Source organism: Petaurus breviceps, unplaced genomic scaffold (genome assembly GCF_028583685.1).
Source record: "Petaurus breviceps papuanus isolate PSGF00001 unplaced genomic scaffold, PetGlider_PUasm1.0 90750, whole genome shotgun sequence".
Lineage (NCBI taxonomy): Eukaryota > Metazoa > Chordata > Mammalia > Diprotodontia > Petauridae > Petaurus > Petaurus breviceps.
The window spans coordinates 12,910,500-12,924,927 of NW_027187335.1; the positions used below are offsets into that span (position 1 = coordinate 12,910,500).

At 44.7% G+C, this 14,428-nt stretch overlaps 1 protein-coding gene across 5 annotated transcripts in view; it reads left to right on the plus strand.

Moving 5' to 3' along the window:
* The window catches only part of HAP1 (huntingtin associated protein 1), a 30,527-nt gene that overhangs the window by 986 nt on the left and 15,113 nt on the right, over positions 1 to 14,428 (plus strand). Inside the window, exons 2-5 of one of the 5 annotated variants that reach the window (XM_069067713.1) lie at positions 3,716 to 3,808; positions 6,439 to 6,599; positions 7,809 to 7,997; positions 13,856 to 13,932. In XM_069067713.1, coding sequence (XP_068923814.1) covers positions 7,931 to 7,997; positions 13,856 to 13,932 — 144 coding nt within the window. In that variant the 5' untranslated portion in view covers positions 3,716 to 3,808; positions 6,439 to 6,599; positions 7,809 to 7,930. Of the gene's footprint in view, positions 1 to 3,715; positions 3,809 to 6,438; positions 6,600 to 7,808; positions 7,998 to 11,825; positions 12,297 to 13,855; positions 13,933 to 14,428 lie in introns of those variants that run through there. The other 4 variants (XM_069067712.1, XM_069067711.1, XM_069067714.1 and 1 more) reach the window with 4 other exon arrangements.

The window sequence follows — 14,428 nt, forward strand, 5'->3', positions numbered from 1 at the left end:
GGGCTGTGCAAAGACACCAGCTTCACTCTTTGCTTTCAGGTCATTTGGGACCAGATCAGGACAGCTGGAGATCAGGACAACTGGAGCTGTGCAACCTTTGGCAAGGCTCTTGATTCTTCTGGATCTGTTTTCTTTGCTTTAATTTTCTTCCTCTGCAAAATATGAACTTGGAGCAAATGATCCCTGAAGTCCTTGGGGTCACTGATATTCTTATCCTATGGTTCTATCCCTTATTCTTCCACTGCTTTCTAAATTCCCTTGCTTCCTCTCATCTCCAGTATTATTACCTAAACCAGAGAAATCAAAATAGTTAATTCCTCTCCAGATGCCCAGCCATTTGTAAAAATGATGGGGTTGGACTGTTCCATATAGACTATGTATATGTGTATATACGCGTGCATATATGTATATATATGTGTATAAAATATGTGTGTGCATGTATATTTATGTATGTGTGTGTATATGCGTGTACACACACATACACACATGCACACACATATTCAATTTGCTGAATCTACTCCTAATCCTTCCCTGCTAGGTCCTAGGTCCCATGGTCCTATGGTCTGTGACTCCTGTTCCGTAGCTGAATCTACTCCCAATTCTCCTCTTTTCTTCTTGAAATTTCCTCCCTCTAGAATCCTTTGCTATATTATTATCTTAGCTCTGCCGCTAACTTCCTATGTCATATCCAGCATACTATTGATTTCTTAATGGACTCAGTTTCTTCATCTGTAAATCAAGGGAGGTTGAACTAGATGGTCTCCAAGGCCCCTTTTCTTTCTTTAAAAAAAAAATAATAGTGTGGGGCAGCTAGGTGGTGCAGTGAATAGAGTACCAGCCCTGGAGTCAGGAGGACCTGAATTCAAATGTGACCTCAGACATTTGACACACTTAATAGTTGTGTGACCTTGGGCAGGTCACTTAACCCCAATTGCCCTGCCCTCCCTGCTCCAAAAAAGAAAAAAAAAGTATTTTATTTTTTCTAATTATATATAAAGACAATTTTTAGCATTTATTTTAACAAAATTTTGAGTTCCAAATTTTTCCCTCTCCCTCCCCTCCCCTCTTCCTAAAATGGTAAGTGGTTTGAGATAGGTTATATATGTCCAAGGTCCCTTTTCAATTCTAACATCAAGATTCTGTGAATCTATTTCCTGTTATCCTGTAGGGATTCCTTTTGGGATGACTTCAATCCTTCTCAATTTACGATGCCCTTTTTTCATTTCTTCCTTCTGGGAGCCCTCCTCTTCTCCCTACCCCTCAGCATTCCTCACACCCAGACCCAGAGAAACCCAAGGAGTTAATCTCTCTATAGAAGCTTGGCCAAAACACCCTCCCCTCCATGCCATCCACATGAAGAATGCTGACTCATACAGTCCTCTCCACCTTCTCCTATCCCCAGGCACAGCTGGGAATGAGCGGCAGGAAGGAGGCAGGCCTGGCTACCTAAGCAGCAGGAAGAAGCTTATGGTTTGACTGGACCTAGGTGCCCCAGGCAAGGGAAAAAGCAGAGTCGGGGTTGTGGTATTTTGATGTGATGCCCCTGCCTGTAGCTGACCCCTTTTAGATCTGAGCCCATTGTGCCAGGAGTTGGGGCCAGGGAGAGAGAGGCTTAAGAGACAGGGATGAGGAGGAGGAAGAACACAGCAGAAGACGTCAGAAAGCTACTGCCATCCTGTATTCGGATCTGCTTGAGGGTGGGACTGAGGGAGGTGTGTCTTGGGGAACCTGGTGGAAGAGTAGGGGGCCGATCAGCAGCAGCATCTCTGGCTGGTAAGAGTGTGGAGGGGAGGTGGGAGTTCCTAAGTTGGGGGTAGAGGAGTGTTCCCCCACAGGGGAAACCAAGGGAGGCATGGGGACCAAAGGATGGGGAAGAGAGAGGCGTCCAACTTCAAACTCTCTTATAGGATCGGGGATCCTGGTCTTGGCACTATCCAGTCCCAAGCCTCAGAGAACAGTGAGACTTTTCCTAAGGGGAAACAGCTTCTGTTTTCCTTTTTTTTTGAGACTGGGAAAGGTTTGCAGTAGTGACTTGTAATCTGGACACTGTACAGTGTTCTATGGCTTTGCTTTGAGGTGGGGGGGTGTGCACAGCTGCCTCTGAGAAGGGTCAAGTCAATCAACCTTGACTGCGGGCAGTGTTTATGAGCCCTCCTGATTTGGGGTGTGTCGGGCTGTACCAGCAGAATCTTTATGGCCTGGCCTGAAGCCTAGGGACATATGTTCATCCTCGGGGAGGGCACTCTATTTCCTGGTCCTCTCCTGGGATTTTCCCATCCTCTTGCCCCCAGGAGGGAATATGGGCACTGGCCAGAGGTAAAATGCAAGGAAAGATGGGGACAGACAGGCAGGTAGGCAGGCATGGAGTGGTGCCTTTCTCATTTCATAGGTCAGCAGAATAACCTTAAATATAGAATAGAGAGGAGAGATTTAGGGAACTCCTTGATTGAAAGACTTCCCAGAGGGACTTCTGTTTCTCCAAGACAGAACAGAAGAGTATTCAGAGCACTCCTGGAACTCACTGTTGGGCATGGGCTGGCACTGCCCTCTGGTGGGCACAGAGTGGTGAGTGGAGTGTCCTAGTCCAGCACAGAAAGCTCTGGAGAGATTGACAGAAGTTTTGAAAATCCTTGGACAGTACTCCCGTCCTCCCCAGCCCCTTACTCTATTGTCAGGGTACAAAAGAGCCTCCTCACTCCTTGCCACCAAGTCCTGGTATCCCCTATCTTCAACCTCCCCTCTCCTTTAAAAATAATTCTTATTATAAACTTAATATCTCAACAAATGCCAACAATCAAATATACTCGAGTACTCTCTTCTCCAGTAGCACTTTCATACCATCAATGTGGGCCCTCTAATGGACAGAACTCTTAACCCACCCATGACTGTCCATCCTTTATGAATCTTATTCATGACCTCTCATATGTTTACCACAGGAGATCTACCCAATGTGCTGGAAACCTTCCTCAAATTCTTTTTTATTTTGGAATTTTATTCCTCTTTGTTTATTTACTCTTATAAATAATTGTTTTGTGGGAGGGGAGATGTGGAAGAGAGTGAAAGGAGAAGGAAGGGGGCACCATTCCCCCAAAAGCTGATATTTATATATTATTTCATAGGAAACAAGTAAATAAACAAAATGAACAAAAACTCCCCCAAAATAAAACTCGAAGAAAAACCTTAAACTTCAAGCTATTTACATTAAATAAAAAGAATACTCATGTAAACATTGGCAAAGTAACAACCACAGAAATGTATTTTCTCTGTACCCACCTTTGGCCTCTTTCTTTTTTTCAAATGTAGCTTCAATTTTTGTTGTTACTTTTTCTCTTTATGTCACCTTCATTTGTGAATATATCCTTCCCTCTTTCAGGAAAAAGAAAAAAAGCAATATTTGTCAAAATTGACCAACTTGTTGACCAAGTCTGTGACAGCAGCAAATGTAGTGTTCCCTACCCATAGCCTAAGTCTGCAAAGGGTCAAAAGCATGTTTGCTTATTTCTTCTCTGGAGCTAAGCTTGGTTTTGATTTCTTCATCGTTGTGTTTGTAAAATTTGATTTCCCCTATTCTTAATCAATGTGTCAATCCTTATCCCTGTCCCAATCCTTGTTTTCTTTGTTTTGCTTCACTTCATAAAGCAGTTTCTTATTTCTTTGTATTTTTCACACTTGTCATTCTCAGGAGTTTCATAATATCCATTGCATTGATTTACAGAGGCTGGTCAGTGAAATAATAGCTAGAACTCTGAAGTCAAGAAGATCTGTCCTCAAACCTGACCTGGGATACTTACTAGCTAAGTGATCTTGGGTAACTCATTTAAACTTTTTAAGCCTCAGTTTCCTCAACTATAAAATAATAATAATAATAATTCCTACCTCCCAGAATTGTTTTAAGGATCAAAGAGGTAATATTTTTGTAAAGCGTATAGCATAGTGTCTGACACAAAGTAATAGATGCTTAATAAAAATTTTATTTCCTTTCCTACCTTTCTATTTCAGTTAGCTCAAATTGCTGATTTTTATATATTGTTTTATGTATTTTTATATATATATAAATTTTAAATAATTTATATATATTGTTTTAAGGTTGGTAAAAACACATTATCTCATTAGCTTCACTAATTAATGGACATAGATGATAGCTAGCATTTATATAGCCCTTGAAAGTGTTGTAAAGCCCTGTACATATATTATCTCATCAGCACACAACAGTCCTGCCAAGAGATAGATGCTTTTTTTTATCCCTATTTTATAGATAAAGAAATTGAGGCTAAGAGCTCTTAAGTGATTTGTCCAGGGTCATCCAGCTAGTATGTATTTGGGGAAAGATTGGAACTCAGGTTTTTGTGACTCTGGGCACAGTGCTCACCTGCACTACCCAGCTGCCTAGTAACAACATAGAGGTTGTTACTAGCTATACGACCTGGTTCAAGTCACTGAATCTTTTTAAGCCTCAATTTCCTTATCTGTCAAAAGAGAAGGTCATACTATACTATCTCTTAGGTCCCTTCCAGACAGAAATCTAGGAATCTTTTTTTTTCTGTTACAAATAAAGTTGCTAAGAATATTTTTATAGGTGTAATTCATAAGATGATAGATTATATGATTATTATATGGATTATTAAATCTCAGATTATTATAGATTATATGGATTGTTATTATTATATAGATTTGGAGCAGGAAGGGACCTCATAGGCAGGCCATGGAGTACAAACCTCTTGTTTTAACAGATGAGGAAACTGAGGCACAGAGAGGTTAAGTGATTTGCTCAGGGTCACCCAAGCAGTAAGTGTCCAAGGTGGGTGCACACAGGTCTACCAATCTCCAATGTCCTATCAACAATATCACACTTTTTTTCTTTTAAAAATAACATTATAAAGCTATAGTCTTTGAGATCTCTGGGCCATAGGATCCTAAACTTAATGCTAACTTGGCAGAGCTTAGATCCACATTCTGACCTCAGACTGAATGTTCTTTCTACAATATTATCGCTTTCTAATTCATCCAGTCAATCAGCATTTATTAAGCACCTACTATGTGTAAGGCATTGTGCTAAGTGCTGGGGATCTAAAGGAAGGTTAAAAAAAAAAAAGAAAATAGTTCCTGCCCTTTAGTCTAATGGGGAACAGCATGACTACATGCAGACAAGATAGAGCCAGAGATAAATCAGAGATAATAAACTGTGGGAAGGTACCAGCATTAAAAGGCATTGAGAAAGGCTTTTTGTAGAAGCTGAGGTTTTAATTGAGACTTGATTGAAATCAGGGAAGGAAGGAGGGAGAGAATTCCAGGCACAGGGATGACCAGGGAAAATGCCAGAGGGGTAGATGGGAGATGGAATGTCTAGTGTCATGGGATTGTAGTGTGCTGGTGCAGGAGAGAGACAGAGAGAGAGAGAGAGACAGACAGACAGACAGAGAGACAGAGACAGACAGACAGAGAGAGAGACAGAGAGAGAATGAGAGAAAGAGACAGAGACTGAGAGACAGAGAGACAGAGACAGAGAATGAAAGAGACAGAGAGACAGAGAGATAGAGAGACAAAGACAGAAAAACAGAGACACAGAGACAAAGACAGAGAGACAGAGACAGAGAGAGACAGAGACAGTGTGTGTGTGTGTGTGTGTGTGTGTGTGTGTGTGTGTGTGTGTGTGTGTGTGTGTGTGTGTGTGTGTAAAAGAAAGCATAAGAAAACTGGAAAGACAGGAGGGGACCAGTTTATGAAAGGTTTTAAAAGCCAGAAAGAACCTTCTATATTTGATCCTGAAGGTGAAAAAGAGTCATTTATTGAAAAGGGGGAAATCTGTACTTTAGGAAGATAATTTTAAAACTGAAAAGAAGAGGTAATGTGGTAGATAGAGCACTGGCCCTGAAGTCAGGAGGCCCTGAGTTAAAATTTGACCTTAGACACTTGATACTTACTAGCTGTATGACCCTAGGCAAATTCCTTAACCCTGATTGCCTGGCAAAACTACTACCACAAAAGTGAATGGGGGGGGGAGGTTTGAGGTAGGGACCAGCATTATTACAATGGTCTAGACATGAGGTGTATTGCCAGATTGACCTCCCCACAAGATTGTAACAATTCACAACTCTACCAAAGATGTACTATCATGCCTGTTTTCCAACAGCCCCAATGATATTGATCTGCTTTGTTTTTATAACAAATTATTCTTTCTTCTTTCCCCTCAAATTTTCTACTTGTCAGCAGGGAAACAAATGAGAACAAGGCTGTTTCTTCTCTAGGGACAGTGGGAAAGTAAATTTCCCCTTTCCAATCTCTAGCCCCATGGGAAGGGTGCTAGGTATAGAACCTTGCCATAGGGTGAGAGTACAGAGGCCAGAGCCCTACTGTAGAACAAGGACAGGGACAGTGAGAAGGGAGCCCATACCTAGTCTGATGCCAACCATCTTTTCTCTCTCACTTTTACCCTGGCAGCCTCCCTGTGCTCCTTACCTGTCTCTAAGTGCCATTGCCCTCTACCCATGGACACAGGCCTTTCCCTCTGATTCTGGCCAAACTGGATGAGCAGGGACCCCCAAAGGGACACCTGGATGTGCCTGAGGCAGCTGCCCTCTGTGATGCCACCACTCTTACTGGTGATTGGGGGATACACATATGTGTTGGGGGTGGTTTATTGGACAGATTTCAAAAGTGGGAGGAGATCAGTACTGGATTCTGGAATCTATTTCCCCATTATGAGGCGACATAACAGAGGTACAGGGGGGCAATGACTGTCCTTGGGGGATATCTTTTGGGGACCCTAGTGGGGCACAGTAAGGAGCAAGCTGCCTTTCTCAGGTATATTGTAGGATAATTATAATACATGTCTGTAATAATAACTACATTTCTATAACATTTTAAGATTTACAAAGTAATTTCCTCAGAATAGCTCTATGAGAAAAACAGTGCAAATATTATCATAATTTTATGGATGAATAAACCGAGGCAAAGAGATGTGAAGAAATAAATATTTATTAAGTACCTTTAAAAAACATTGAAACGCTTAGGGGAGAGGCAGAAAGGAGTGGAGAGGGGCAGACATGACGAGTTCCATTTGGATATTTTGAGTTTGTAATGCTAATGAGACATCCAGTTGGATATCTTGTATGGGAAGGGAATAGGGTTCAGGAGATGGATGAGGACTGGAGATACGAATCTGGGATCTGGTAGTCATCTATAGCCAATGGAAACAGACAAGAAAATGTAGAGAGAGAAGAGGACTGAGGACAGAGTCCTGTGGGATATTTATACTTTAGAGTGGGAGATGGGTGGGAATCCAAAAAAGGAAATTGAGAAGGAAACTCTAAATAGGTAGGAAGAGAACCAGGAGGGAATTGTAGAAGCCAAGAGGGCAGCGTCCAGGAGGTGTTCAACAGTGTCAAAGACAATGGATATTGTCTGATGAAAACTTGAATTTACTTCTCTTGACTCTAGATCAGACTAGGAGTTAGGATACATTCTGGTTCCAACTCTGCCAGTCTTAGGCAAATCATTTAAATGTCTCTTGACTCAGTTTCCTCATCTGCAAAATGAGGATTATACCTGGCAAATGCATTACCTACCTCCTAGGGTTTGTTTGTGAAGATTAAATTACAGCTGTAAAAATTACTTTGGAAATTTGAAAAGAATCTATTTGTAATTAGTTGTTACTAGAGGGAGTTGGGGGAGGTCTAAGTGACACTCAGGAATCAGGGTGAGGGAAGAAAGTCAACAGCCTGGTGGGTAAAAATCTGGGGCTCTGTGAGTGCTCCTTTCTCTGCCAACCTGTACCCCACCTTCCTGAGTCCCTTTTTCATGCCTGGCAGAGCTCTGTAATGATGTGCCTGAGGTGGAGATCATCACCCTCCTTGGGGAGCAGCTGCCCCATTACAAGCTTCGAGCTGACTCTGTCTTCGGCTATGAACATCATGATTGGATTCAGACTCCAATGGTACCCCCTGAGGTCTCACGACACCTGACACCTGCCCAGATGCAGGAAACACTGCAATATTTCTGTAAGTACCTATTAGCCAGACTTGGGCCCAGATACCTGTTTTAGCTCAAATTAACAATCAATCAATTGATAGGCATTTTACTAAGCACCTATTATGTGCCAGGCACATAATGCTGGGGATATAGAAAATAAAAATGAAACTGCCCTCAAGGATTTTCCATTCTTTTTTGCTTTTTGGAGGGCAATTGGGGTTAAATGACTTGCCCAAGGTCACACAGCTAGTTTTTGTGTTAAGTGTCTGAGGCTGGATTTGAACTCAGGTACTCCTGACTCCAGGGCCGGTGTTCTATTCACTGTGCCACCTGGCCACCCCGAGAATTTTCCATTCTATAGGATTGTATTATTGTGAGAATCTCTGTTTGTTCTTTTTACTCCTTGGGCTGGTGGGACTTGATTCTGGGCTGATAGAGCCTGAGAAGTTATTTGCAAGTCTGCTTTACAAATCTTGGTTTTATGTCTGATTTTATGAGTTCCTTGGGAAGAGAACCAGGCTGGATTTTGGGGAAGATAGAGTGGAGAGTTAGAGGGGGTGGAGTTGAGACAACACTAACTGAAGAGGGAGAGGGCCCAGCCTGATGGTCAGACTGAACAGAAGGAGAGGGTAGTTAATCTCCTTTTCTGAGGCTTCCTTCCAGGTCAGGGGAGCAGGCATAACTGGATTTCCTTTATTTTCCTCTTCCCCCTCCCAAGTCCTGAGAAGAAGCTTAAGGCTCTTAGTAATAGCCTGGGGACTGTCTGACCCCCACCTCTTCCCAGTTGGGGCCAAAAGGACTTCTGCCATGTACATTAAGCCCAGGACCCCCCAGTCTATTCAGGGAGCCCAGAGAACACCTCCAGAACCCTTCAGACTTGGAAGGTATGAAAAGGAAAAGGTGCTGTAACCTAAAACTTCATTTATCTCTACAGCAAACTCTTCTCTACTTAAGGGCAGTTATTCTTATGGATACAACTGGACATCCCCACCTCTTTACTGACAATGTTCAAGATTCATAGGTTGGTCTATGTCAGGCCCTCCTGACTCTGAGCTCCAATGGCTGACTCTATTACCTCCAGGATCAAACAGAAACTCCTTTATTTAGCATTTAAAATCTTCATAACCTGGATTCTTTCTACTGTTCTTTTCCACGCACCAGACTTTGAAGCAACATCAGCCCACTTGTAGGCATCACTCCATCCCAAACCTCTTTGGCTTTGTATTAGTGGTCCCCCCAAGCCAGGAATGTGTTGTAAACACAATGCAGGTTATAAATAGAATACACAGAACTGGGGACTGGAGGGTGGGCTGACGGACAGCTGAGGGTCCCAGCTCTGTCAGTGCAGTCCTCACCCCATCCCTATCCCTTCACCCTATCCCTATCACCTATTCATTTTCCTGACTACCTTTCAATCGATCAATATAAATTAAGCACCTACTATGTGCCAGGCACTATGCTAAATGCTAGGAATACAAAAACAGAAAGAAAAACCCTATTCTCAAAGAGTTTACAATCTAATGGGGGAAAGCTAATATGCAAAAGAAAGAAAGTGTTCGTGGTGGTGATGGTGGTGGGGGTGGGGTGGGGGGGGCGGTGGAGGGAAGCAAGGTGAGGGCTATGGAGAGATGGTGTAGGGGGTGGGGGTGGTGAGGGTGGTGGGGTGGTGGGGGGTGTGGGTGGATGGGGGAAGGTGGAGAAGTCAGTCAGAGAAGTCCTAAGCAGGGCAGCCAGGTGAGAAATTCTTATAGTTTCTTTAGCTTCCTTTAAGATTCTGATCAAATCCCACTTACTCCAGGGACCTTTCCTAGTTTCTTCAGCTGCTAATGCCTTCTCTTCTCCAAGTCCCTTCTATCTGCTCTGCATGTATGACTACCTAGTTGTTTACGGATCTTCCCCTTAAGAATGTAAAGTCCTCAGGGTCAGAGACTATGTTTTTACCTTTCTTTGTTTCCCTGGCGCTTTGCTGACTGACTGGTGGCCAGATACTCAAGCCATTGATATTTTATCAATAATAATAATAATAATCCCCTTACCCCGATTCAGAGCCCTAGGCATAGGCCCCACAATCTTTTGGGGCAGAGCACAGAGACTCCTCAGGGAAGCCTGGGAAATGCTGTTCAGCTGTTCCAGTTACCCCCAAGTCAGCTGAAAAGTTTTCCATCTCTTAAGCTGATTGCAAGAAGTCAAGTAGAGCCACAAATCCCATTTGGGAGAATTAGAGCTAAAGAGAGGCCTGCTTGTCCTTGGCCCCAGTGCCCTCCTGACTCTGGCAGGCCCTGAAGCCAAGGAAAAACACTGTCAACACTGGCCCCTTCCCAATATAGGCTGGATCAGGTTACATACAATAAACAGCAAGGGCAGTCTTGAAGGGGAAAAGATGCAGACAAGACATTCCCCAATTCCCTTAATAATAGGAGTTTGTAGGCACTTGAGCCTAGGGTTTTTTTTTGTTTGTTTCGTTGTTAGTACAAGTTGAGTGTCCCAGGGCCATAATTTGCTGTACTCTGTCGATACCACCTGCTCCTCTTCCCTGCACTCCTGCCCCCTTACCTCCATTCTCCTTCCAAGTCAGTTGGTCTTACAAAAAGCAGCAATGTTAGCTGCGTATCTTTGACCACTTAACATCAAAATGTCCCTAGATCCTTGTTTCTCCTCCCCAACGCAATTGTGTGATCGTAGCTGAAAGGAGTTCCCTCATTGTACAGAGAAGAAAAGTGAGACCCAGAGAGGTTGGATTAATAATAATAATAATAATAATAACTAACATTTATATATTAGTTACTATGTACCAGGCACTGGCATTGTGCTAAGCACTTTACAATTTACCTCATTTAATCCAAAAACAACCCTGGGAGGTAGATATTATTTTGGGGGGAGAAAGGGGAAGGCAGGGCAATTGGGGTTAAGTGATTTGCCCAAGGTCACATAGCTAGTAAGTGTTAAGTATATGAGTCTGGATTTGAACCCAGGTCCTGACTCCAGGGCCAGTGCTCTATTCACTGTGCAACCTAGCCACCCTGATAGGTAGTATTATTATGCTAATTTTACAGATGAGAAAAATGAAGCAAGGCATAGGTGACTTGCCCAAGGTCACAGAGCTAGTGTCTAAGACCACATTTGAACTCAGATCTTCCTTATTCCAGACCCAGTTTTATTTACTGTCCACCTAACTGTAATCCTGTGTTTCAGGTCCTCTCATGCCGATCCCATTACTCTCTTCACCACCCCACTCCATGTGTGCCCAAGCCTGGCCCTGTATCTCAGGTCTGTTTGGGGGGCCTCAGGAAAGGACAAGGATATAAAGGAGGCAGCATGGCACCGCGGGGAGAGTGCTGACTCCGAGGTAGAAACTCTAGCTTCAGATCATGTCTGTGCTGAGGCCACAATGTCCTTGGGGGTCTTGGCTTCCTGATCTGTAAAATGAGGGTGTTGGGACTAGGATCCACAATTCACAGAACAGATTCCCTTAATAAAAGGATTTGTTCTGTAAAACTCGGACTCAGACCCAAGGACCTAGGAGGCCACACGTGGCCTCTAGGCTGAACATTACTCGTCCTTTGGCTAGATGGTCTCTGATGTCTTTTCCAGTTCTAAATCTATGATCTGATGATTGGTCCCACATTCGAGTGTGTGTGTGTGTGGTGTGCGCGCTTGGAAGGGAGAAATGTAAGGAAAGGACCCAGGCGTCCTCTGCACCTGCAAACCCAGATTGTGCTGCTTTGGGCTAAACCACTCTGGGGAGAGAGTTGGAGGGAGACCAATGTGGAGGGAGGGGCAAGGCAGCAATTGCTCTAAATCTGGAAGAAATCTTTTCAATTCCCTCACCCTGCCCCTTCTGTCTTGATCCCACCTATCTCATCTCCCCATATGGAGGATCCCGGTTTGGTCCCTGTAGGGAACAATGATAACTAACTCGGCTAAAGCCTGGTCTGCCTCTATTTGCACATCCCCCTCATCCCAATCCCCTCCCCGTCACGTGGTATGGCTCAACCAGGTGCTATAAACAAGACGCAGGTTATAAATAGAGTGCGCAAGGCTGCGGGCTGCAGAGTCCGGGCTAAGGGACTGGATGGAGGGTGGGTGTTCGGGTAGCCACTGGGTCCCCGCTCGGCGCATCTGTCTCTTAGTACGGCCTTTGCGCATCTCTCGGCCGCCCCACCCCCGATCCTTCTCAGGGACGTGACTCTAGACCTCTTTGGCCCGCGTGGTCGCGGACATGGAGGGTCCGGTGACAGTAGAAATTTGGAGCAGCCCGGCTGCGTATTGCTCCGGGGGACCCAGCCCCGAGAGAACCTCGGAGCTGCTCATCCGAGAGCTGGAAGAAGGTAACGGGGCCCAGGAGTCTCGAGTAGGGAGACCCGGGTGGGGTGGGGAAAGGATGCCCAAGAATGCGCATCCTTGACTGTCAACTGGCCCTTCCCATTCGAGGTCAGAAGTCTCGGGCATCTTGAGTCCTTTAGGGTTAGAGTTGTTGGGAGGATCGAATGAGATAAGATTTGTAAATTAGGCACTTAGTACAGTGTCTGTCACACAGAAGGCGCTTAATACGTTCTGATTTCTTCCCCTCCACTATCTTCCTCTTCTCTGTGACCTCTAGTCATCTGTTCCCTGTCCCTAACGGGGGCTCTTCTAGTTGTATTCACCTTCCTCCCGGACCCGTCTGCCCCTTTTTGTCTTCTGTCGGGACTGTTGGCTCTCCCCAACCCACACCTCCCACTCCCCCTGCAGCAGATCTATGCGCTTCTCTAGCTTCCTTTCCCTTCCCTCCCTTCCTTCTCCCCACCCCCACCCCCAAATCCTGCGTAAAGCAGTCACAGTATCTAGGCTGGGGAACGTGCTTTCAGTGTGGGTCCTTCAGAGCTGGACAATAAAAAAGCCAAAATCTGCTGCTTAGCCATTTTCACTGTATGCTGTTTCCTTTATAATTACTGGAGAGGGAAGGAGGGAGGCGAGGGGTCTTCTATCTAGGTCAGGTTGGCTTTTCTTCTCACTACCCTTCCCCCACTTCATGGCATAGATGGGGAGGGGACTTTTGCCTTGAGCCTGGGCCCTGGTTTGGGCTAAGAGAATCCCTGTCTTCTTTCCTTCTCCATGTAGTTGGGGAGCAAAGTTGAGAAATGGGGAGAGGGAGAGAATAGCCAGGTCCCAGCAGAGTTCTCTAGCATAAGAGGTGACACAGAACCTTCTTCTCCTCACTACTCCAATCGACATACCCCACTCCAATTTTAGGAAGGGGGATGAGAAGAAAGACTGTGCTTAGGTCAAGGGGCTCCTAATTAATGAGGCATATGTGGCAATTAGTACCAATTAGAGGTTGATGAGCTTGACAGGGGACCTGGGAGGCTCTAAATTCTTGGAGGCTGAGAAAGAAGGTTGTCTCACCCAAGCGGACGTGCAGGTCTACACATCCCCCAGCCCCAGTCTAATCTCCTGACTCATCTATTCTTTTGGGCAACTGGAGACCCAGGCAAACTGAAGCACCTTGGCATATCCTTCCTCTTCCAAAAATGTTTAAGCCCAGAAGAGCAATAAAGGATGTGGCCACCCACATATACTTTTGAGGGGAATGGCCAGCAATTGACTCATTCTTCTAGCATATCAACGCTCTCTTCTTCCCCCACCCCTCCCACCAGAAAAACTGGGTCAAATCAGATTGCCCTTGGAGGTAGGGACAGGGTTTCATCTCTGCTGCACAGATGTAGAATGCTTGTTTGGAAGGGATTTGGCCATTTTATGGGGGTAGTGTGAAGGCACATGTCTGATATCTTTCTTCATTCTAACTCCTTTAGGGGGAGGTGGGAATAGAGTAGTAGAGGGGAAACTGAATCCCCTGAGATCTTCCCTCTTTCTCTCTCCCCATGTCTTCTCTTCCTAACCCCTGCAGTGCTCTGCTCCGAGAGAGTCAGCCAAGTTACCAAGACCTATCATGATATTGATGCCGTGACCAGCCTACTGGAAGAGGTGAATATCCCCTAGGATGATTTTGCCCTTGTAATAATGACTTTGCTCTATTTTTATTTTTTTCCACCACCCTCCCATGCCCAGTCCATCAGGTAGGGACCAAATCTCAGGGGTCTTGTTCTTATTGTCTTCCCGCTGGTGTGTTACCTTTCTGGGTCCCTGGCTATCTGGTGGATAAGGTGGTGGGGTCAGGAAAAGGTTAGTAAAGGGAATAGACTTATGGAACGTTAGAGTTGTAAAGAGCCTCAGAGTCTTAGAGTCTTAAATGCAACCTCAGTGAACAGAAGAGGAAGCAGGGTGGGAGAAGAAGTTTGCCCTGAGGGCACATAGCAAATTTGGGGCTGAGCTAGGTGGATCAGGCGTCTTGGTTCCTAACCTAGGGCACTTTCTATTAGATATGTAGTTCTCAAACTTTTTGATCTCAGAATCCCTTTTACACTTTTAAAAATTATTGAGGATTCCAGAGAGTTTTTGTTAGTGTGAGCCGTGTATTTAT